Here is a 25,129-nt window from a genome sequence, read left to right on the forward strand (position 1 = left end):
TGATTTCTGTGATTTGGCAAATGCCATAAGAATGTAAGATTCTATTGCGAGTTTCTCAGCTTCAGTCCAAATACAGGTTAATGTTTACTTTCACAGCTTTGGTTATTGGAAAATGAAGTGAAAAGAAACGAGTCCCCCCTAGGCCACAGTCTAATACGTCACTTTGAAACCCTTCAACAAGAAAATAGATCTTGGATGTGCATTTTATTTTCTGTGGGGCCGCGTATATTATTTGCGTCCGATTTATTCAAATTTTTGCACAATGATTTGTTAAGAATACAAATGTATTGCCTCCTATGCAGTTTATCTTTCTGTTTCAAGTGTAGAGTTAGTTTTAGTGTCTGACAGTGCAGTCTGTTTAAGGGTATTTTCTTAACTGTTTAGCATTAATGGTTGTTGATTTTATCAAACAATTTCCAAAATCTGCTCCTAACCTGTTAAAATAACTGGAATTCCAAAACACATTTCAGTGGCTTGAATGGCTTAAATCACGTATTGCCATATAAACCAATGTAAAAGTTTTAAGATCTTATTAGGACCACCATCAGATTAAATGTATTTCAAAGCTCAACTGAGTACTGAGTGAGAAAAGATTATGTAATTCAAATTGTTTCCCCCCCTGTGGCAAATAAACGAGATCCAGGAAAACATGTTGTAATAAAACATTGCGACATTCATATTTTACTTTTCAAAACAATCTTTCCACTTCCATGTATACATGTATTTGTATGACTAGTAATCCTGAATTGTAAAATATAAATTAATTACAAAAACAATCCAGCACTCATCTCTTACGCAAGTGTAACCTTGACCTTCCTGAGATATCAACACTTTTCCAAATTAATTAAAATCACGACCCTTACATAACTTGTTTGGAAGCTACAATTGTATCCATCTTTTGAATGTCAGATTATGGTCCCGATTCCCCACAATTGTTATTCTCGATTCAGTGAAACAAAACATTCCACTAATGTAACTATTTAGTCTTTATCTAAAAAAACAAGACCAGCATTTGGGACAGATGTTTAAATATGTGGTCTTCTGATTCATTAGTCTTCTGGTAACTTCTATCATAAACTAGCATCTCAACCAGCTTGACCAGTGAACCAAGTTCTGTGAGGTCTCAAGTCTCCAAATAATGGTGGAAACATGGTTGCTAATGCTATTCTGTGCCTAATGATTTCTTAGCTGTGTTCAGAAGGAACTTTAATTGATGTTCTTCTTCTGAGAGTGATGTAAAGTGCTGTAGATTGGAGGGTGAAGACAGACCACTACTCAGCTTTCGTCCGAGATACCTGTACCATCAGCACAGGTGATAAGATATTGAAATCGTAAAGCAAACATGCAGAAGTCTGGAAGAAAAGCCATCACTTTTCGCCTTCATTGGATAGTTAATTAATCTTCCAAATGGAACGAAATTAATAACAAGATGCATTTGTAGAGCTTAAAAACGTGCTGAATTGACAGAGCCGGTCAGTAAATGTGAACCAGATTTTTCCCAAGCTCTTAAGAGGAATGCTCTCCAAACACAACACAAAGCGCACAGTAAAAAAAATTAAAGCTTTTTAAGTTTGTTGTATTTTCTTTTCTCTCCACAATATTATAATAAATACATTTAAATTGAAACCTGAATTCATTCACTCTGTTTCATGCAGAGGCACTGCACTGCGTCGAATAGCGCTCCAGACAAAAACAATGATAATAGATCTTCAAGTCATCATTTGAAAGTGTTCACAGTAACCCGCCTGATTGTGTCTGTTTATCCTAGCAACACAAATGTTTTCAATCACAGTCATTTGACGCAGAGAAATGTATCCCTCAAATATAATTTAGAAAATCTCACTGGAAAGAAATCTGTTTCTAATTACAACCCGTTTTAAGGCGTACAGTGTTTTAAATTTGATCTAAGACAATGTGTGTATCTTCAGCTCTGCAATCTGAGCTAAATATCTGTGCATCTCTGAGATATTCCTTTACATTTTCAATTAAAACACGCACTCTGTAGTGAACGCCAAATGAAGAGAATTTGTTTCCGTCTCACTGCATTAAAAAACCCGTCATTCTGCTCACAAACACCACTCCCTGCTAAAGCAATTACCCTCTCACTATTTTAAACAATCCACGAGGAACGTATAATTATCGGTCTCTGCATCTTTCTCTGGTTTTATACTTTATGAATTAAGACTTGTGAGTGGAATGCTGTCATACTGTCGGAGGCCAGGGGTGGCGCCGTCACGGGCCTGCTGTCCTCTCATCGTGCTTAAAGGTTTAATTATTCAAGAAAAAATATTGTTAGACACAGCTGAGATGTTTGGTTTTTACTCCAATTTAGTCCGCAGAAAGTATAAAAATTCTGTTATGAAAACCTTCTTCGAATGCTTCAAGTGTTCAAGTGCTTTTCCCCTCGATGTCAGGTGGCAAGGAGTTTGTCTTCTCAGCTCACACCCTGGTTTTACTATCAGCAACTGATGTTCATGAACAGTAAAAGGATCCCAAACAAAGTTGAGACATATCTCCCAGTTGGCCAAATAATATTTGTTTAACAACCAGACTACTGTTTTCCAATTTGGAAATGTACGGCGTATAAAACAAAGTGTGACGTCTCAATCTCAAGCAGTCTCATACACATGCAAAAGGACGCCAAGCTTAACACGTGCAAAACCTTAAGGTCAGAAACAACTCCCAGGCCCTTGAAAATTCATAATGTCTTACTGTTTTTACGCTACACACACCTGTTAAAAATGACACGTACTCAATGTATGAATGAATAAGCTTTTAGAAGTGGAATTTAATTTAATTTAAATGGTCTGTAATCTTTAAATAAGTGTGCACGCTTTAAATAGAGATCTTTGGTATCCTGATATGGTACTGCTGAAATGTAAATGAAAAAGCAACCTTATCCTTCTGTCATTCATTTCAAAATCACAGTCATTGTTAGGATACACACAATATGTGCAAATAAATAAATACCTGTTTATGGAGAGAGGTTTTGTTTTTTATTGTTTCTATTTTAGGCCATTGTCACTGATGTACTTCAGGGAGGAAGAATGCCCAGCCGTTGCTGTCACTAAAAGATAGCTACACCTCTGGGGGTCTCATACGGACCTTTGTAGAGATTTTTTACTAATACATGTGACCAATCTGAGTCTTAAAGATGCAAACCAAACAGCCTGGGATGTAAAGAAGGAGCTAAAATACTTAAAGGGATGGCAGGTAAAAGTACCCTGTGTAAAGATTTAACCGCAGATACATTCTCCGATGATTAACCACATATTTTGGTTCTGACATGCCGTGATAATTAAACAATCTGTTCTTTGTCGGCTGTTAAGCTGTAAATGTCCCGGAATCCATTCCAAATTGTATCCAATTGAGCTGTAATTGCTTATTTGTAATACTAGGGTATTTGCGTTGTGTAGACATAGATAATAATTCAGGTCCGTGCATTCTTCTCACCGTCTGAATCATGAAAAAATATTGTGAATTAAGTGGATATCAGTCAAGGGGTATGAATGGATTTATATCACATTCCTTGGGTAGCCGCTGCAGGGTGAATGGTTTTCTGTTAGGAATGGAAAAGTATTTCTTGGCTGGCGTTTGTTTTGTTCCTTTTCCATTTTGCAAATTCTCCAGCTTCACAAAAGGCTGAGTTCGAGGAACGGCAAGACCTGCCCGTTAATCAAGAACTTAACGTAATGCTGAGAACATTAGGGAGCACCTGTCTGAAGTTAAGACGCATTTATCACAGGTGCAGAGGCCTAACAGCAGCCTCCCTCAGACCTCGGACTATTTAAAAGCAGCTGGAGTTAATTTTGAGGGATACACTCCGAATGAGAATCAGATGGGAAACCTGTTGGACATCAAAACTACAGAAGCCTCTCTGATATCATGGAAAACTGCCCCACAGAAGATCACATGGTTTTTGCAAAGTTTATCCCCCTTTACATAGATTTGCTCGTGCTGATGAATGTTACTTAAATTAAACAAACATATTTCAAATAAACAAATTGTGAGAAGACATATCTCACCTTGCACAGAGTACGTGAATTGTCCGTCACTGAGTGTAAAGATTTCCAAGTTGTCACATATTGCCAAAAAACATAAATATCTCAACGGCAGCGTTCTCCGCATAAACACCCGTTTTTTATGAGTCTGCACACCTTAATGGTGGCAGAAAATTTTACTAGCATCTATTTACGTGGCATCAGCTGGATCCAATTAAGGTAGAAAACGCTATTTTATTCAGATTTCATGCATTCCCATAAAAATAAAATATCCTAAGATGCTATGCGAAGGCCTCGGGGGGAGAGAGGTCTCAGATGAAAAGCACATGTGCTCGTAGCGTCTGTGCCTTTTAATAGGAGACAGAGTGCGAGCCATTTGCTTCCACTCCAAACCCGGGCCTTATTAAACCCCCTCTGCATTGTTTGCTCCCTAATTGGAGCACCCCTACGTTTAACGGCCCGTCATCGACGCAGGGACCTAGGGGGTGGTGTTCGAATCTCGTGGAATGAAATACAGCACAGGTTCGGTGTTTTTTTTTTCCTTAAAGGGAGCGTTCTTGTGCCGTTCGGTTTCGCAAGGGTACAATTTGGGATTTTTCTGTGTGTTATTCTAAGGATACAGAGAGAGTTATCTGATACTGTTGTTTTTAGGTTGCAGTAATGCTTCACGTGTTTCGGGAGCTGGTAATGAATAAGTTACATTTCAGATAACCCTCAATTAAAGTGTTATGCATGGATATGTATCTCAACTATAGATTTCTAAGTATTTTTTTTTAATTACCCCCATCCACAACATAAAAAAGAACTCCATACATTAAAGCATAAAGATTTTATGATGAATATGGAGCTCAGAGCATCTGGCATATGTGTGTCTTTTGCGTTAAACATCTATCCATCATAAAAAGTAGTTTTGCTGATTGACTAACGTTCATCAAGACTACAAATCACACCGTTCATTTCCTGGTTCCTCGGTAGAATGTACGAGCATCGTTTTCCAATTTCCAGTTGACGATCACTTTAAATTGAGTTGTCTGATTTCGTCATAAATAACCATTTCATACATGTAACGGGGATGCTTGACTGCTGAGGGAAATACCAGCGGGATGTGTAATAATACCCAAGCTTACAGAACTGTTTTCCCCAGAATTGTAATAGTTACAAATGAATCCATAGCCTGGCTCTTGCATTTCAAGTGTCTGCAATTACTGTAACTCACCAGAATGTGTGTTTGCTTCTTTTAATTTATTGGGAAATGTATTTTTACAGTAATCACAGGCCTGCCGAGGCTGTGTTGCTTGATTTAGGAGCCTGGATTGATGCCGGGGCTGCTGTGTATTAGGAGAAGGAAAGTTGTAGGCCTCCAGTTATTCATTGTACCTGACAGGTCTGCGCAGACGCTGGTCAGCACATTTATACATGTATGAACAGCTGCATTTTAGTGGTTAATGTCTGTAGTCCCAATATTTCCTATAATATGTGATTTCTCTTTAATATTCCTGCATAAAGACTAAGAAGAATAGGTTCAACAGGATTTCAAGCCGAGCTTTCAAGTGCCTCCAAGGCCAAAATCACAGGCGCTTTAGTGTCAATGATTACATTCTCTCTGGGCCCAAAACACTTTCCTTCGTGGGCCACAAATTACTTGCAGATTTTTTTTCACATCGCGGTGTTTCGAGAAAATTGTAAGCTTTAAAATAATCATCACAAACCCAAGCTCTACTTTCAATCTTGCGTTCTCTTCTGGAGCAGGACGAAACCCGGAGTCTTTCTGCTCCTGGCAAGATACCTTTTTATTTCTTTCATCTTAATTAAAGATTTGACTGTAATTAACAATCGGTTATACTCGGTCGTATGCTAAAGAGAGGCAACATGAGTTCAGTTTAAAGATGCCTTTTTATTGCTGAGGCTCGAGTGAGTGATCTTAGTGCTTGCCTTGGCATTCGTCCGCCTGTGGTTTCCCTACAGGCCTTGTACTGATAAATGGAAGATGCATTTATAAACAGAAACCATGCAAAATAGCTGCAGTGGTGTCTAAAGAGCCACTCGAAATTTGCAAACAGTTTGCAAACAGTTTTCCTGAAATGTGTGCAACTGTAAGGCCCCCAAACCACTCCCTTCACCCCAGTTCCAAGAATCAATCATTCTTACTTTTCCAGGACCATTGTGAAAATATGTACCTTTAGTAAAATAAAGGAAACAAATTGCTGGAAACAAATTGATTTACAGCTGTGCAGGCGAGAGGAGACAGCGAGGATTAAAAACAATCTATTCCACTTCCATACGTCCTCTCATCATTCTACGATTTCAGTTATCCAATTTAGGGAACTGCTTTGTGCTGCAGAGGGACTGAAGAGGACAAACACAAAGTAAAGGTTCAAAGTGAAAATTTGAAAGTGAAAGTGTGCACTATATAAGTGGGCCAAGGTTTATTAAATAGATACAATGTTTATTTCAACTATTGTGTATTGAGTTCTCCAGGTTGTGGATTAATGGTGTGAGATGAAGTAATAACTGTCATTTATTTATATAGCATTACAGTGTAATTAATATATCTATACTATAAATAGCTTCCAATGGTACCTCACCATCAAATGAAAGCTGCAGTTTAATGTAATATACAATGCCCTCCCATGGACACAAACTCTATCAAAGAGGCAGCCTTGAGTTTGCCTTCATCCCATGCCTGTAGATTTCTGTCTAAAGCCTGTGTGGGTTCCCCTCGCTCTGCAAGAGAGCATTTCCACTGGAAAAGAGTTGTCCTGGCGTAAACCCACTAAACTAGCTTACCAGAGACAGCAAAACTGATCTTTTCGTACTTTAATACAAAGTCAGAAGCCATCCAGAGCTGGTTTAGAGCGGTATTGACATTGCAAATGTCTCCTGGGATCCCTCTCTTCTGTGAGGCTGCTTTGTGTCTTGTGTGGGTTTTTTTATTTTATTTTGGGAAGGAAGTCATTCCAAGAAAGGCCAACAATTTCTAAAAAATAGAAAGAAACTGAAACAGGCTGTCCTACCGAGTCGACAGCGGGAAACCCAGCGTATGAATTCTGTACCAACAAGATTCAGATGTAATTGATATAAGAGTAAGCAGCATACTGAAAGAAGCAGAAGATGGTTCATAATACCTTGCGTACAGTATTTCACAGTGTACGATTTATATTGGGGTGAAAACTACATTCATAGTTTAAGAACAAATGTGGGGCAAATACTGTCTGACAAACATAACCTCACATAAAGTATCTGTTTAAAGTTAACGCTGACAGAACAATTGTTATTTCACTAAAATCATCAAGAATTGGAAATTAAGAAATCAATACTTATATATCTAAAAGTCTAACTTCTTGAGTGTAACATGGACAGTAGAATTTGTGTTGTTGTAGTTGTTATAAATAGGTATAAATATTTATACTTTAGGTGGTAAATTGGTGAATTTTAAATCTGTACGCCTAGCAATAATCATATCCCCATTGTACATGTATACTTATAATAACACTTAAACACTCCAAATCAAATATATAATTTAGCCCTGGTCCTGATCTGTAATCGCTTCGGGCTTTTTCCCGCTATTTGTGATGGTTTTAAATGTTGAGATCTAAGAGTCCGTGCACCTCAAGGAAAATATTGACAGGAGAAGAAGAGAACAGTTTGACACTGGACTCTGCTGCAATGATTTATTTGAAGTCCCAGTCTTTAAATCACTGCCATGTATTTTATCAGTAGTTCAGTGTTACAGTCGAGGACACCTGGGTTTTGCGACTGTCAGCATTTCCAGATAAACCCCCTCTTTTATTCGCAAAACCAAAAGCAAATGACAGAAGAGCCTTGAAGTAACCACAAGGATATGTCAGTGTATTCTCATCTCAGCTCTCACGTACCAGAGATCTCTATAATTAACCTCCTGCGCGTCCCTCCACAAAGAAACCTTTGATTACAAAATCAAAAAGAGGATTTGCACTAAGATGTTTAGTATTGTAAAAAAAAACTAGGAGTCATCTGAAAAAAACCTTTCCAGTGGTCAAAACTGTGTTTATCTTCGCACATCTGTGTTACAATTACGCTCAATCAAATTTCTCAGCTTTAGCAATCATCTGATGTGTGTACAAGTGTCTATTAATTTAAGTATCTGAAAAAAGCATCACAGCAGCAGAAACATTATGACCATTTTGTGTATCAAAAACTTATTTTATATACTGTTAGTCTTGTTTCTGGAGCCGATTCCGATCCGTCTATTACTCTCTGTGTTTCGCTGACCAATACATTAGTAATAGCCTTAAAACTGCTTTCCTTTCAAAATTACTCCTTTGGTAATAAAGTCGGTCGGGGGGGAGCTTGTTTTTGCCAACCTGCTGAAAACCACCTGCACTCACTCGCTGCCAGCTTTTGCGCCTTCCAGGACAAAGCAAGCATCCATTTCAGGTCAAGTCTCAGAAGCTACGTCTTCTTTTTGGTCCCAAACATCACCAGATGTGAAGTTGTCAGTCATTAGGGTTTGTCTGACCGAGGTTCGAGGGATTTGAACCCAAAGCTGTTCTCAGAGTTTCAGGCCTGTTTGTTAATGGCTGCTTTCCCATGATTTTCTCCCATTCGATGATTAAAAAACTGTCTCACATTAATTTCCCTTTCTTGTCATTTTGTAGGTCCTGAGTTAGGCAGTTTATAAGTAATTCCCAATGTTTGCGTGTATGTGGGCAGTTAGCAGGTCTGATGTGTATTTATATTATGATTATATTCCAGACTCCACAATTGTTACATGTTTAGGTTTTAAATTATTATTAATACCACGTCATTTAGCAGAAGAATTCAGACTAGAGTTGCGACACTAACCAAATGTTTTAATCCAGCAAGAAGTGCAGTGTATGCAGGGAACATTTTCTCTCATTTAAAACAACTTCCTTGTGCAAGTTGTGTTGCTTGTGTATCGCCAGTAATAACAATGTAACTCATATGCTATTGCTGTGTGGTTATGTGTCAGAATTCGCAAACGCAGCTTCAGTGAATGTATCGCCATTTTTGTCAATATTTGAAACGCTGAACGATTCTCGACCATATAACCTGGTGTCAGTCAGCATCTTGTGGGACTCGATGCTGAGTTTTGCTCGGGTTTCAGCCTCTGAAAGACCCTTTCACTCGCCCTGCTCTCTCCCAGCGTCGGGCCCGAGAGGCACGTTGCGCTCCGCATGCAGGCAGCGCTGACCACGCCAATCCCCACGAATAATGGAGGCTTTCAGAGCCGAGCCCCTCGCTGCCGGCACGGCCGTCCAGGTGACTGGAGACATATGAAAGTTCAGCACATAAATTATGTTAATGCCGTGTTTAAAAATAGTCAGGAGAGTGGGGCCCTGAGCTGGCCTCTCCTGTTCGCTGCAGTGTGTCCAGAGCTGGTCGTCTCTCTCGCTGGAAAGAGAGAGAACCTGAAGGACTATAAAAGTGCATTACAGTAGTGCAGCTGTGTGTTTTGGAGATACTGTTAGAAGAACTCTTAGACCCATTCTGAAGGTATGTTGCACCCTGTGTGAGTAGAAGAATGGACAGAAATTCACAGAGACCTGTGTTTCTGTGTAGATCTCATTCAGCATGCTGCAGTTATTAACTCACTAATGTCAACTAATACGCCAGTCATATCCAGGCATATCTCCGTGTCAATTAGCATGCAAGGTCTCAGACTCCACTACCAGACATTAGAGGTAGAGGAGTACAGTGGCTCTTGGATGGCTGCGATATAAAACCAGATAAAAAAGGCTGTTGAATGGTATTTGAGTAATTTTGTCATTTCTGCAGTGTCCGTCTGCTTGTGGGTTCTCATATTTCCTACTCCACAATCATTTCAGTACGAATCCATTAACGTTGTGCAGAATTTATGGCTTTAGTGGAAACACCAGTGTTTTACTTGGTGCGTGAGCCCTGTTTAAGTGTGACATTGTTAAATGGGATGCATACTCTATTTAACTGGTTCAAATAATGAGAGGTTTTGTGTTCCTCACTCTTAGCCACCAGTATTTGAATATTAAAGTATCCAGTGATTTGTGCTGCACAGAAATACCAGTGTGACCATCTGCCTGTGTTGTTCTTCAGCTTTTTTTAGCGCACTATAGATGACGTGACCCAGTTTCTTTCTTTCCATGCATTGTCTGGAATGTGCGTTGGATTTTCAGTAGCTTTAGCAGATGTATCTCTTCCACTTAATAACGGCTCTATGAATCTTTCTGCACTTTTTTCCTAAAGGCTGTGCAGTTCTATAGCATGCCATTTTAGAATATAGAATTACATTGCTGTGTCTTTCATTCATTTTCGGTCATTCAGAAATATCCAAGACTAAGATTGGCTGGCTTGGATTATGAAACGGACCTTCTTAATAGCAAAACTGGTTTCTCAACCTCAAGAGGTCAGATTCTCTAGGCAGGGGGTCACAGGTGTGTTTACTATTAGTCTCTCAGAGTGATGCTTCTTCACGTCATTGTATCTGTCAAAGTATACCATTTGAATATTAGAGTGGATTATAATACAGTGACTGAACAGGGCTCATATATTAATACAGTCAATCAGGGCAAGCTGAACGTTTTTGATTTCAGAAATGCTCCTACAGCCTACTTCCAATAAGCCACGCACTGTGAATTTCCTATGTCAGCTGATCGGTGATGTTACTATAGCAGTGTGACTGTTGTGGAATAATAACTTCCTCTCAGGTGCAGAAGGACAGCGATTCTCAGACATGCGTGTGGCGAGGCGGGCTCAGACACGGCCCCATGGAATAGAGGAGAGAAAACATTCGCCATTCCTCGCACCTCACACACAATTATTTCCATTTCAAGCCCCCCCCCCCCCTTCACAACATGAATGATATATTGTGACAATTATATTAACGAGAGAGAAAATTAAAAAGCATGAAAGACAAATACAAAATGCCAAATGTGACGAACCATTGCATGGAACAAAAGGTATCGGCACAGGGCTGTATTCACTCCGACTTCTCCACATGTTTTAGATCAGAGGAATGGATTTTTGAGGCTGAGACATTTCCTTCTATTAACGAGTTCTTAATTGCTTTCTTTATTTGCAATGCTGCCGGCTGGGATTGTTCTGCAGCTCACTGGGGCTCTTAAGTCAACAATTTCAAGGAGTTCGGAAGTGTCTAACATTGACTGTGGTGGCAAGTGGATACTGTTACACATTTCCCTGTAATGCCTTTTTATGTATCTATTTTAAATTCGTTTTTATATCTAGTTGTTCCAGAAGCTGATGAGCATCAACAACAGAATACTTTCTCACCAACAGATAAATAGATAGATTTATTTTATTTTGTTGTCATTTTAAGAAAGTGTACATTAAACTGTATGAATCATGGGGAAACAAAGTTTATTAAAGTTTTAAAGATTCAAAATGATATATTCCATTAACACATATATGAATGAAACTATTTCATATTAACAGCCTTTAAAAAATATATAAATGATATAAATCAAATGTGCCTTAGTGGGTCATACTTTAAAACCCTGCAGAGTTTATATGTGTCAAAGAAAATGTGTATGTTTTCATAGATGAACACATTTTCTTTTGTGTAAAAACTAAAGTTAATATTATAGTCATTATGTATTTTATTGCCAGGTTAAAAACAAGGAACAGTCCGATTGTAATAAATACGGAAATTAGTAATAACGTAGCCTGTTTATATCCCATTCCTGTGCCACCCTCGTCTCTCTTTATGGCGCTATTGCTGGTGACCAAGGTCAGTCGGAGCAGTTGTTTTCTCTTCCCCGGCTGGATCGAGCCCAGCGGGATGGATTGAAGCCAGAGTTTACAGCACCACAAATGTTAAATAAACAAGGTCTCCCCCCCGAGAGATAGTGCAAGTTGGCCGGGATTGTGCTGAACTGGGCCTTCCTCTGATAAAGAACAGAAAGCTCGGTGTGGGAAAGCAGACCAGCCTCCCCCTGTGAAACAATAGGGCCCTTGCAGACTATTTCATTTCAGCTGCATTAAGCCAAGCAGTAATTATAGAGCGTGGAGCAGAAGACAAATGGATCACAGTGTGCTTTGATGCTGTGGAGAGAGTATGTCCGTCCTCTCTCTCTCTCTCTCTCTCTCTCTCTCTCTCTCTCTCTCTCTCTTACGCTCTCTCTCTCTCTCTGCCTCTATCCCTCTCTCTATCTCCCTGTCTTTCTCTCTCCCTCTCCCTCCCTCCCTCTCTCTCTATTAATACAATATTATTATACTGTTATTATTACTTTTAAACGTAGTGGGAAAATGACTTCCGTAGACTGGCTTAACCGAAAGTAATTTGATTTAACACCATGTATAAGTTACAAAAGTGAAGCAAAGCACAGCCTACGATTTAGAATAATTAAAAAGTGATTAAAATAATTAAAATATGACAGAATTCTGAATGCTACGCCAGGAGGTCTTGAGATCTGACCTTCGGTAGTGCGCAGTGAGGAGTAATATGTTGATAATAATTTCGTATTTTGTCTTGCTGGTTTGTATTGTTATCAATGTGTGACGTGTGGGGAGACAACATGACAATCCCAAATGCTTAACGACAACATATTGTAAGACAAAATATACATTCTGTAGCCATTTCTAAAGCAGATCAAATTTTGTTGGTAGACTAAAACATTTTTCCCCATTGGTGTAATAGACTGCATAAACCCTTTATCTTCCAAAGTGTTTTCTTGTTTTAAACTTGACATATTTAGAGTGGTAAATCACACACCAAACACCCTCCAGCTTGTGCATGTGGCATAACACAACCAATAACCAAAAGAATATACATCAGGAGTTTGTTTAATTGAGTACAACGTTATACAACATCGACTAGTAAAGCCGGCTACTTGTAGCATCCTTAATAGCATCAATCCTGAAGTGAAGCCTGTCCTTTATCAGAAACAGATTCAGTAAAGCGCACAAAGCCGGTCCTTTATATGTTTACCCATGAGCCCCTCCTCCGAAGAGCCATGCAGGGAAAGTTATGTTTGGCTGAGGATAAAGACTCAAAATTCAAAGCTTTCTGAACTTATCCCGCTGAGCTTTTTAAGCAAATGTTATGCTACGATCTCGTTGTCTATAAATAACAGATGAGTTCACCTAATCTCGTAGTGGACGTGGGATGATGCATTTCTGAAGCATTGAAACGTGTCAGAGCAGAATGTGTGGTTGTATTTTTATAGCTAGGCCTGCTCTGCACGAAATGAAATAATAACCAGCGTAAATACGCCACTGTCTGATGAAAGTTGTGCATTAGCACAGATAATGTTCTGTGCCATCCTGTAGTTATTGTTTGAAAATAGGCAGCTTCTTTATGTAAACAGAGAAACCTTCCTATTTAGTTCTGTTTTACTAATAGTACATTAAAACTTGTACTATGTTTTAAACAAATCCATTAGCAGACTCGTGGGAAGCTTTCATTAAGTATTTTTCAGCCACTCTGTTATTGCCGTCTGAAGGATTCTAGAATGCATTTGTAATTGGACAGTTTCACACGTCAGGTTCTTCTATTGGCTGCTCTCGTGCCGTTGCCGGTGATTGGGTCTGACAGCCCTGGCTTTTCTAGGTGGCATGTTGGTCTCTCCTCCCTGTTCTCATGAGCTGAGGTAACGTCTGGCTGAAGGCAAACAGAAATGTTGAGCCACCTGTGTTGACCTTTTTGCTGCTGTTGTATTTGCAGTTTTCTTTCTGTGAATCCTTTGCACTAATGCTACACATCTGTCCGTTGTTTTGACTGAATTATCTCTTCACTTTGCTAAAAATGACTCCAAATCTCCTTAACCCTTAGGTAAACAGCATGATATCTAAGCATAGGTCACATTTAAAGGTCTAGTAAATTGGGGTAATATATAATACATTTAATGTTTAATGTTTGTGACATTCACGTCAAACTGGGTTCTTACTGAAACACCTCATTTATATCACCAGAACTCAGTTACTTGTAAACGTCCTGGGTTATTCGCTTGTTTTAAGAACACCTATGACATCCATGGAAAATCCTGGGAAATTCCACTTTCTGAATATTATGACATCTCTACCAAATCAAAACCATGCCGGCGATAAAATTGACTTTTCCGGTGCAATCTGGCTGTTGGCCTGGTTTTCTTATGAGACGAATGATGTCCCACCGCGAAACAGATTCTTGGTCAGTTACTCATGAATCGCGATGGCCGAGCGATCAGAGTTTAGTCGTCTTATTAGGCAAAAGCCTCGCCTTCGATGCGCAGTGTAGAAGGCGTTTAAAATGTTGCTTAAACATATCAAGACTCTCTCTGTCTTCTCCAACATGAACCCCTTGTCTTGAAGTGTACGATGATTGAAATGTGGGGCGAATATGTATTCATGTGTGTGTTTCCACTTTAGGGATGAAGATTGGTCAGAAGATGCACTTCCTTCTGTTGCTGCTCTACCTATTACGGGCCACGGAGTCCCAGGTCAATCCAGGTAAGAGACCTTAATTCGCCCACAGATGTAAACAAAGGTTAGACGACAGCAAATATTCATTTTCTTTTTAATCCTGCTCAAAAAGTTAATGCAGGATGAAGTGGGCAAGATGTTTTACCAGGATATGTTTCCCAATAAACGTGGAGACATGTCTTTGTTTCTGTTTGGTATCTTCAGTAACTTGGTGATGGGGATAACATTATGAATCATATCACTCTAACGCTTATTAAATTGACTTTATAATGGACAAAAGAAGAATGGCATCCCAGGCATAATAAGCACAGGAATGCCAGTGTTTTTAAAGAGTCCTTTTACAGCTGTGGTGTGGCACTTTATTGCCTTCAAAATGGGGATAATTGTACAGTACGGGATCCAGATTAACATTACAGTTTAATTACTGTCCTCTTCTGGCAGACTACAAAGAGAGCCAAACAATTCCCTGGAGCTCGTCTGGCACAAATCGACATAAACAAAGGACATGCAAACGTATCCTAAACCTCCGTACGCTGAGGGCAGTCAGGGAAATATAATTCCTCTGCTGTTTGTTCTCATATATCAGTTTGGAAGGACATCTGGACACACCCTCTTTAACCCAAACTGTATTCACACTGAGTGATGTGTGTGGCTGTTTATAAGAATGTACTTATAGGAGCATTCGGCTAGGGACACTTGATACTTTTAGATTATTTTACAGTGATTTGAATAGTGTCAATATCATGAACACTGTGCTGATATCATTAGCGACTGTGAAAGTGAGTACCACACAAAAGGTAAAATAGTCTGGTGTAGTTGGGGGTATGAATATGTGAAATTATAGTAATTTCCATAAGTTTTCATAAAGGAAAATGTGCTGACTGTGCAGGACAAACTGTTTATGCATGTAATTGCAGGAGGCAGGGAAACACACACAGATACAAAACAAGAGGCTGACAATTTCAGTCAGGAGAATGCCAGTTTAGGGGAAAAACATGCAAATAATGTCATTATTTCACTTTTTGTAGCACGTATTATTAAAAGGAACAGGATAGGGAGTCTAATTGAAGAATTACAACTAAAAAAATTACATTGGTCAGAGAAAAACATATACTAGCAATTCTCAGGACATCCAAGTCTAGTCGCACAAATCTTCCACTGGCCTTTAAATGCTGCTACATTATTGTGTGTACTTTATCGCCCGGCGATCTGTGTCTCCTGCAACCTCTGGACAGCGTGTGGTTTCCTCTTCTGTCCCTTAACCAAAGAGCTTAACCCATCATTGACACTCAGCAACTTCCCTCCTGATGGATCGGACCATGGCACGTTCTCTGTGGACCCCACCAGCCTCTTCTCGGCCCTGTACTTCATCAACGCAGCCGGCTGCAATAATGTCGTTTATTCTTTAAGATCATGCGAGGTTCTGACCTTCACGAGAGTTTATTATTCCATGTAGTACGAGGGAGGGATGTGTTTACAATGGATTCAGTAATCCGACTGGAGTCTGTGGCTAATGCATACCAGACATTTTCACAGCAGGAAAGTACATCGAAATTAACTCTGTTTTTCGCCTTTTTATGTATTTCCGGACCGTTTGTTGCCCACTCATACATCCTATAGATGCGTACTTATTTATTTAACATTGTCAGTGAGAATGCAGGGGCACATTCCAGTCCTACAAATACAGTCCACCGAAATCAGTCTGTGTTTCTGAACTGAGAAAGTAAAGTAACAGTCATTACAGTATGTTTTATTTCCCAATCATGTGTGTGCCTTCGAATACATGGACATATTCCATCTTCCTGCATTTTAATTGCATCAGTCCTCAACTCTACTATCTGAATACTATTAAATATAAATGGCTGCATCTGCTGAGATGTTTAAATTATCCTGGGGGTATTAATTGAAGATCTTATCATGTCAAAATGTAAACATTATGTGGAATGGATATAGTGAATTGTTCTCCTCGATTCAACTTTTCAAGGATATATATTCTTGTAAATCACTTTCTTTAAACAAGTTTTCTCTTGCACGTTTTATATATGTCTGTTTTTTAATCTCAGTCAATCTAGGTGAACATTTCTTTCGGAAACACACTAGCAGACCTCAGGAAAATGTCACAGTCATTTAAACAAATTATTTAGGAATGAATATGTGAGGCATTTGTGTCTGATCTTAACCCCCCCGTACTTGTGCCATGTCAGCATTTAGAATAGTTCAAAATAATGCCAGTGGGGTCGCCTCGATGCAACAAAGACGAGGACGGCGTTTGAATCGCGGGGAGCCCGGTGCATGTGAGAATTTCTCGCTGATGATATGGTGTGTTTGTTATGTGTGAGGGCTGGAGCCAGTGGTTAGACAGCAAACACCAAGGAACAAGCAGGCCTTTCAGAGAGCCGGCTGTGGAAAAATGAGAAAATGAAAAAGCAGTGTGGAGCTCGGAGCTGTTGCTAGGGTTTCCGTGCGTCTGCCAGAGCCAACAGGCCGGAGAGATGGGTGAGGGGTTCGCTCGGTAATTGTAAAGTCAGACAAGGCTGGTATTTTTCCACTTTGAAAAATGATATTCTTAGATCCTTGACCAACTGAAATAATTGCTGTTGTTAAAAAATTGTGCTCAGGCTGCCCTTTGTTCTGAGCAGATCATCTGGGTAAAGATCCAGGAAAAAAGAGAAAACTTAAGTGTCAAAACCAACATTTTCTCAGGGAATGTACGTCCGCCAGGATTGTACATGAGAAATATACAGTTTTTGTGTTTCTTCTAACAGTGCAGAATGAAAGCGTACACTGTAATAATAAATCTACGCTCAATTATTTATATTTTATTCTGCTCACTGGCAGTTCATTTGCTCATAATGAGTCACACTTCGACAATCATGAATCAAGGACACACACGGGTGTGGGGTTTTACTTTCAGAAGCATTCAAAACTGTAACGGACCATCTTTTCAGAATTCTTTGAAGAGAAAGTAGACGGGTTTTGGAAAAAAAAAATGTCAGAAAAAAATAGTATCTTTGTGCTTTGGTGGCTTCGTTCCCTTATGACATCACTGATTAATCTTGCAAGTGTTTCCATTCCAGAGAAGTTGGCAATAATAATATATCCATATATATATATATATATATATATATATATATATATATATATATATATATATATATATATATACAGCTCTGGAAAAAATTAAGAGACCACTTAACATTGATTTCTGAACTTGGAGTGGTCTCTTAATTTTTTCCAGAGCTGTATATATATGCAATCTTATAGGAGTTTTAGTTTTTCTCTCCTTAATTTTGTTTAGTTTCAATCTTTATAGTGCTCTGTGGCAACCTTGCGAAGGGCGCTATACAAAAAAAATTAACTTAACCAGCTGTAGCAAAAGTGATATAAGAAAGTTATATGAAGAAGGATGTTTGAAGCAATATTAAAATGTCATTATCTTTGCCTTTATCTTAATCTTATTATTATGATTAATTGTCGACATCATGATTGTTTTAGGGATCTATCTATCTAAGAAAAGCACTGAGGTACTGAGAGATTCACTGTCACATCTGGAAGAGTTTTTTTGTTTGCAATTCAGCTTGTTTTGGATTATATCAAGTCGGAGCTGCCAAATTGAACCCTCTGAGGTTTCTCCATCTTGACTTTTAAGCAAACCTTGAAGGGGGGAAAAAAAAAAAGGAAAAAACCCCTCACCACTGTTCTTGCTGTTGCTGGCTGCTTCACAAAGGCCTTTTTGTTATGATCCGTGACCTGCTGGACTGGGAGTCCCTACATATTCAGGGCTTCAACCTTCCTGTCCTGACCAGCGCAGATTCCACCAGAATGATTTGCTTTGACCGCTGAACCAGAGCTAAAATTAAAGGATTTTCAGGAATTTCATTTCCTGGAGATACAAATATTAACCATAGGCTGAGAAGAAACACAGTTAACCATGTCTCTTCCTCATATAATGACATGCTGTTGACAGACTATATCATGTTTCTGCGGTTACCCAAAATGTTGAAGCTAACAAATAAGAAATGGAAGAGCGCTGAGTCTTCAACAGTTCAAGACAACAATGCCACAATAAGATGTTTGCAGAATACAAGGGCCCTCACAAATGCTGGTCAGGGTGTGTAAGAAACTGGAGTGCTGTGTGTCTTCTTATAAAGCAATAAAACGTTGGCGTTGACAATATTTGGCAGTCATCTAGTAGATCACAATCACTTCCTGAAGAGTCTGGTTTCTGTAGCGGTCTCCCGTCCTCACAGAGCCCAGCAGGCCCGGGCTTGTTGACCCTTTGAAGTCAGAAGATATCCAGAATCTATGACATGTAATTCATCATCCATTCATCTACTCGATACAGTTCTGAGTGCTTTAATACCAATACTGAGACACGTCATCTTAATAAAGGTATCATTCCCCTTCATATTGAGGCGTATGCTTGTTGAACTACCTCACACAGGTGATCCCCAGAGATACTTCAGTTCTGATCTTCCCCTTTGCTGAACTGTAGCCAGTGAATATACAGTAGAGACTTTGGCCAAAGCTGCCCCACAACTATTCGCCTTTGCCCCTCGACTCAGGGGCCGTGGATATTTTCTGTCTTTTATTGAAGGAGGATTATCAAAGACCCTTCCTGCTCGATGAAATTCTCTGTGTTTCTCAACTGCAGCATTAAAAAAAGTAAACTTCTAAAACATCTATATTTATTTTATTAAGACATGAAATGCCTACAGGTCTAAAAGACCACACATGTTATATATATTTTAACCAACATTTAATAGCCAGCAAGTATGTCTCAATTGTTTTCACTGGCAGAACTTACATAAAATAAGTCACGGACTTCGCTGCATTGAAATAACCACATTTCCGGGAGTGAGACAGAGAGAAAGCATTGCAGCTTTGCCTTCGCCGGGACCCACAGGTTCAAACTGTGCTATAGGAATAAAAACATCTTCGCTTTAAGAGTTTCTGGTGCTTATATTTTGGCCAAGCAACAAATCACTTGTGTATGGTAGTGTTTTGGTATTTTTGGAGAAAGCAAAGTACAGGTTTTGGTTACTAAATACAGCATTCGTCACTAGAGACTGAAAAAAGTTGAAAAGTCTTTCAAATGGTGTTTTCCAGATGCGCAGAGGGTCTTTCAATGAAATATCCGACATACATCTAGATCGTATTGCTAAATCTGTTAATTTTGTTTTAATGAAGTACTGACATTTTAGGTGTGTGTCGCTATCCCCTGGGCATGTCCGGCGGGCAAATCCAGGACGAGGACATCTCCGCATCCAGCCAGTGGTCCGAATCTACGGCAGCTAGATATGGCAGGTGTGTTGTCGAAACCATCACATATATAAACACACTTTGTGAGACCTTGTAATCGGGGTCAGAAAAACCTCAACCCCCTGTCTCTGCGCAGGCTTGATTTTGAGGAGGGGGACGGCGCCTGGTGTCCCGAGATCCCAGTAGAGCCGGACAACCTGAAGGAGTTCCTGCAGATCGACCTGCGCTCCCTGCACTTCATCACGCTGGTGGGCACGCAGGGCCGGCACGCCGGGGGCATGGGCAACGAGTTCGCCCAGATGTACAAGATCAAGTACAGCCGAGACGGCAGCCGCTGGATCTCCTGGCGCAATCGGTTTGGGAAGCAGGCGAGTGTGAGGGCAGCAACACAGGGGGAAAAACAGGCCTCCTACCTCCATGACAAGATCCTTACGCAAGCAACCAGGAGACCCCCAACTGTTCCTAACTTGTATTGGCCCTTAAAATGGTGCCCCTCTGCATGCCAGTATTCAAGCCCCTGTTCTTGTGTCAGCGGCTGAGACATCTTTGGCAGAGCCGAACGAGAAAGACACGTCTGCTGCCTTCCGTACGGCAAGAGCAGTGTAGAGATGGTGTCTCGGTCTAAAACGTTGAGGGCAGGGCAATGATAATTTCTCAAAAGAAGCAGGAGAAAACTTAACTGCTCTGACTGTCTCCCACATGTGTTACACTTCACTGTAGCTTCAACTTGCTGGCATATACTAATGTCAGTTTATCCTTGTATTATTTTTCTGTTAAAGATCATCGAGGGGAATAAAAACGCCTATGATATCGTGCTGAAGGACCTGGAGCCGCCAATCATCGCCAGATTTGTGCGGTTCATGCCGGTGACGGAGCACTCCATGAACGTGTGCATGAGGGTGGAGCTCTACGGCTGCGAATGGTTAGGTGAGATATGACGGCTCTGTTTATCTCGGCTCAACACGCCCACGGTGAGGAGTATTACTTCTCCAGATGACAGCAAGGAGGATAAATGCGTGAATTTGGTTGGGAAACCCTCACAAAATGTCATATTTATTCCAGTACTTCCTCAGTCTGTCACGTCAGTAGTTTGCATTACATATGTCTTATAATCATTGTTTTATTTTAAGAAGAGATAAATAAATATACACATTCACATCTGGCACTGCGAATTCAAGATCTGAACCTCAAAAGATACTAAACATTAAACCAGAAATCAAGGTAGAAGAAGAATCCCTTAATTCCTGTCTTGTTTATCTTTCTCTCCATGTGAGTTCAGATGCATATTTAGTGGCACAATGTCTCTCAATGAACTATTGCACTACTGGAATTGCATTCATGGTGTAAGGACCTTCTGCTGGAGTTTCAGTTGTCATACACAATGATTTTCTGACCCTGTACAGATGGCCTGGTGTCGTACAATGCGCCTGCAGGACAACACATGATCTCACAAGGCGGCCACCACATTCACCTGAACGACTCGGTCTACGACGGGGCCGTGGGCAACAGGTGCGACATCATTTTAGTAACACTTTACATCAATAGTTTCTGTTTAAATAATAAGAACATAAGAACTTAAGAAAGTGTCCAGTCGAGAGGAGGCCATTCAACCCATTGTGCTCGTTTTGTGTCGCTTCAGCCACATCACTAGGGAGTTTTTTCAGATTGTGACGCCTCTCTGTGTGAAGAAGTGTCTCCTGTTGTCTGTCTTGAATGCCTTGAAGCCCAATTTCCATTTGTATCCCCGGGTGCATGTGTCTCTGCTGATCTGGAAAAGCTCCTCTGGTTTGATGTGGTTGATGCCTTTCATAATATTTGTAAAACAATTAATTATATGTGTGTGTTTGTGTGTTTAAGGTACAGATGCAGTAAAACACCGTATCATTTAACCTACATTGTTTACTTTCAGAAATCACAAATCTACAGCATTATGTCGCTATACCATGTATATTAATAGCAAACTAAATGGCACGTCCGTTAAATGTAAACATAGAGGAGAAAAATACTTTATCCTGCTGTTTACACTATACGATAACAATTGTTTCACATCCTAGCCTGCAATATATATTCCATGGGGTTCGTATTACAGTCTGGAAAATGGCCCACAGTCACATAAAACTTTAAAATGCATCACTAGAGGCACCAATCATTCTCAGACACTTTCTTTAAAAATTATATGATGAAAAAGTAGTTTCTGCCACCTAGTGGTGTATTTCTACAGGTCAATATTAGGAAATATAGCCATAGTGTTTGCAACTACAGCACATAGATAAAGAATATATCTTTATAGTACCTATTTGAGAGATTATTTGTGAGCAGCAGTAGTAGAAATAATAATAGTTCCTGTTCTGTGTTGTTTCCTGAGCTCTTCTGGTCCAAATATGTTGTCTTTTGTCTCCCAGTATGACTGAAGGTCTTGGCCAGTTGACTGATGGTATGTGTGGACTGGATGACTTCACCCAAAGCCACATCTACAGCGTGTGGCCGGGCTACGACTACGTGGGCTGGACCAACGAGAGCTTCTCCAACAACTTTGTGGAGATCATGTTTGAGTTCGATCGGATACGCAACTTTACCACCATGAAGGTTTGAGCCTGCCTTACAGTAGTACCGCTGCAGTGCTTTGTGGGTGGAGGGATTGCTGGTGCTTGTGAAGGAGTCTCATTGGCCGTGTCGGTCCACATCGGGACGTGTTCACGAGTGTCGTTGCTCTGTGGTGTTGTTGCAGGTGCACTGTAACAACATGTTTGTGAAACGGGTCAAGACCTTTAAGCGGGTCGACTGTTACTTCCGCTCAGAGACCAACGACTGGGAGCCCACTGCCCTCTCCTTCAACCCGGTGGTGGACGACGTCAACCCCAGTGCCCGCTTTGTCACCGTGTCTCTCCACAACCACATGGCCAGCGCCATCAAGTGCCAGTACCACTTTGCCGATGTGTGGATGATGTTTAGCGAGATCACATTCCAGTCAGGTAGGGCAGGAGCAGAAGACACTGCAGAAATATTTAACGAAATACAGGCAGTTGCCATTTTGGTTTAATAAAGCCAACCATCCCTTACACTCTTTCAGATACGGCGGTTTATAACACAACGCTAGCTCCTCCGAACACCCTCCCTGGGACTCCGACCAGCACCCAGCCAGGTGAGGGCCACACTGTATCCGTTTTACCACCCTGCATGAAACACAACTTCACTCAAGTCTCCCAAAGGTTTGTGTATTCGTAATACATTACTAACAGCGTCATTATTCCTCCATAATTCCCTCTATTGTCTTCGTAAGGGGACGACCCAACGCACAAAGTGGATGACAGTAACACGCGCATTCTGATTGGCTGCTTGGTGGCCATCATCTTCATCTTGGTGGCAATTATTGTAATAATATTGTGGCGACAAGTCTGGCAGAAGATGTTGGAGAAGGTAAAGAAATATCTTTGTTAGGAAAGTACTTACGTGCAAAGTAGAGCATTGTGGTGCATGATATACTCATATTCATATATTTATCGTGATTCCTTGAAAATGTTCTTTGACATGAGAATCATCCTGAAAAGGCAGCAATTCGTCCAGAGAGTTGTTTGGATTGCTGTCTTCAGTCGGTCTCCTTCTTTCAGGCTTCTCGGCGGATGCTGGATGATGAACTAACGGCGAGTCTGTCGATACAGAGCGAGACCTTCACCTATAATAACAACAACCACTCCTCGTCGCCCAGTGAGCAGGAGTCAAACTCGACATACGAGAGAATATTCCCTCTGGGTCCCGACTACCAGGAACCCTCTCGCCTCATCAGGAAGCTGCCAGAGTTCGTCCAGTGTACAGAGGAGGCCGGTGAGCAAACGCTACCCGACACTCACACAAAGCTGTGCCAAGCAGGGAAGGAAACGGAGATAAAAACATCCAACATCTCGCTATACACTGCAAGAGTAACCTATAGTCACGTGTGTGTCATTATACCATCATCAGTTTGACTAGCGCTGGTTACAGTAACCCATGTAAACATCTGTAATCTGATTACAGTTTCTATATGATACGTGATCAACCATACCTTAGATCTGTCAGATCGCTTGGGATAACTGTGTAACTGTGTATGTGTGTCTGTTTGTGTTTGTGTCCTTCAGCGGGCACCAATGGGGTGAAGTCTTCTCAAGCTGGCGCCCAAGAAGGGGTCCCTCACTATGCGGAGGCCGATATCGTCAATCTGCAGGGAGTCACCGGAAGCAACACCTACGCCGTCCCCGCGATTACTATGGATCTGCTGTCGGGCAAGGATGTGGCCGTGGAGGAATTCCCCAGGAAACTGCTAACCTTCAAGGAGAAGCTGGGGGAAGGGCAGTTTGGAGAGGTCTGTGTCTTGGGCAATACCACAGGACGAAGTCAGACACAATGAAAATAGCTTGCTTGTGTTCATGCTTCACTTTTGGCCTGTTTCCTTCGACCCAGGTGCACCTGTGTGAAGCCGAGGGGATGCAAGAGTTCATGGATAAGGATTTCTCTTTTGACATTTCTCCAAACCAGCCGATTCTCGTGGCGGTGAAAATGCTCAGAGCAGATGCCAACAAGAATGCGAGGTGAGAGCCTTATCAGAGAATATGTGCTCGATCTTCTTGCAATTTACTTCCTCTTACTTAAACCCAACACTAAGTTAAGTCATTTCCGATGAGAAACTGATCAGAATCCTCCCTTTTCCTTCGTAGGAACGATTTCTTGAAAGAGATTAAGATCATGTCCCGGTTGAAAGACCCCAACATTATCCGTCTCCTGGCGGTGTGTATCTGCAGCGACCCCCTCTGCATGATCACGGAGTACATGGAGAATGGGGACCTGAATCAATTCCTATCCCGCCATGAACCCGAGGGAGAGGCAGCCTTGCTCAGCAATTCACCCACTGTAAGGTAAGACTGTCAGACACTGGGTTTCATGTCGTGCCCAATGTGAATTTCATATCACTTTATATCTCTTTCCTTTCCCAGCACTATATTAGTTCACATTGCCTCCATGCTCTCCTGATTTCAGCTTCACCAGCCTACATTACATGGCGACCCAGATCGCCTCGGGCATGAAGTATCTCTCGTCCCTCAACTTCGTCCACCGCGACCTCGCCACCCGCAACTGCCTCGTGGGAAAGAACTACACCATCAAGATCGCCGACTTCGGCATGAGCAGGAATCTGTACAGTGGGGACTATTACCGCATCCAGGGACGAGCCGTGCTGCCCATTCGCTGGATGTCCTGGGAGAGTATACTACTGGTGAGGACAAGGGGGCCTGGATGTGCTCACATGTCCCTCATGCGGTTATCCAGGAACGTTTTGGCCTAGCTTTTGATTTCAGGGAAGTCATATACACACTGTATGCTTTGCGATGACGGTGTATAATTGTCGATTCACTGATTATTTACTCCTCTCAGCCCGAGTCAAAGCTATATTATATGATATATTCTGAAAATTTGGATTTGAAGGGTTTCTGAAAATTGGAGAC

General features: G+C 40.9%; 1 protein-coding gene across 2 annotated transcripts in view; it reads left to right on the forward strand.

Moving 5' to 3' along the window:
* The window catches only part of ddr2a (discoidin domain receptor tyrosine kinase 2a), a 30,467-nt gene that overhangs the window by 1,470 nt on the left and 3,868 nt on the right, over nt 1–25,129 (forward strand). Inside the window, exons 2-15 of one of the 2 annotated variants that reach the window (XM_066692024.1) lie at nt 14,343–14,423; nt 19,601–19,703; nt 19,795–20,026; nt 20,438–20,585; nt 21,062–21,167; nt 22,061–22,244; nt 22,387–22,630; nt 22,729–22,800; nt 22,939–23,075; nt 23,267–23,480; nt 23,771–23,994; nt 24,093–24,220; nt 24,347–24,544; nt 24,666–24,900. In XM_066692024.1, the coding sequence (XP_066548121.1) occupies nt 14,345–14,423; nt 19,601–19,703; nt 19,795–20,026; nt 20,438–20,585; nt 21,062–21,167; nt 22,061–22,244; nt 22,387–22,630; nt 22,729–22,800; nt 22,939–23,075; nt 23,267–23,480; nt 23,771–23,994; nt 24,093–24,220; nt 24,347–24,544; nt 24,666–24,900 (2,304 nt within the window). In that variant the 5' untranslated portion in view covers nt 14,343–14,344. Of the gene's footprint in view, nt 1–14,342; nt 14,424–19,586; nt 19,704–19,794; nt 20,027–20,437; nt 20,586–21,061; nt 21,168–22,060; nt 22,245–22,386; nt 22,631–22,728; nt 22,801–22,938; nt 23,076–23,266; nt 23,481–23,770; nt 23,995–24,092; nt 24,221–24,346; nt 24,545–24,665; nt 24,901–25,129 lie in introns of both variants that reach the window. The other variant, XM_066692025.1, reaches the window with a different exon arrangement.

Source organism: Amia ocellicauda, chromosome 19, assembly GCF_036373705.1.
Source record: "Amia ocellicauda isolate fAmiCal2 chromosome 19, fAmiCal2.hap1, whole genome shotgun sequence".
NCBI lineage: Eukaryota > Metazoa > Chordata > Actinopteri > Amiiformes > Amiidae > Amia > Amia ocellicauda.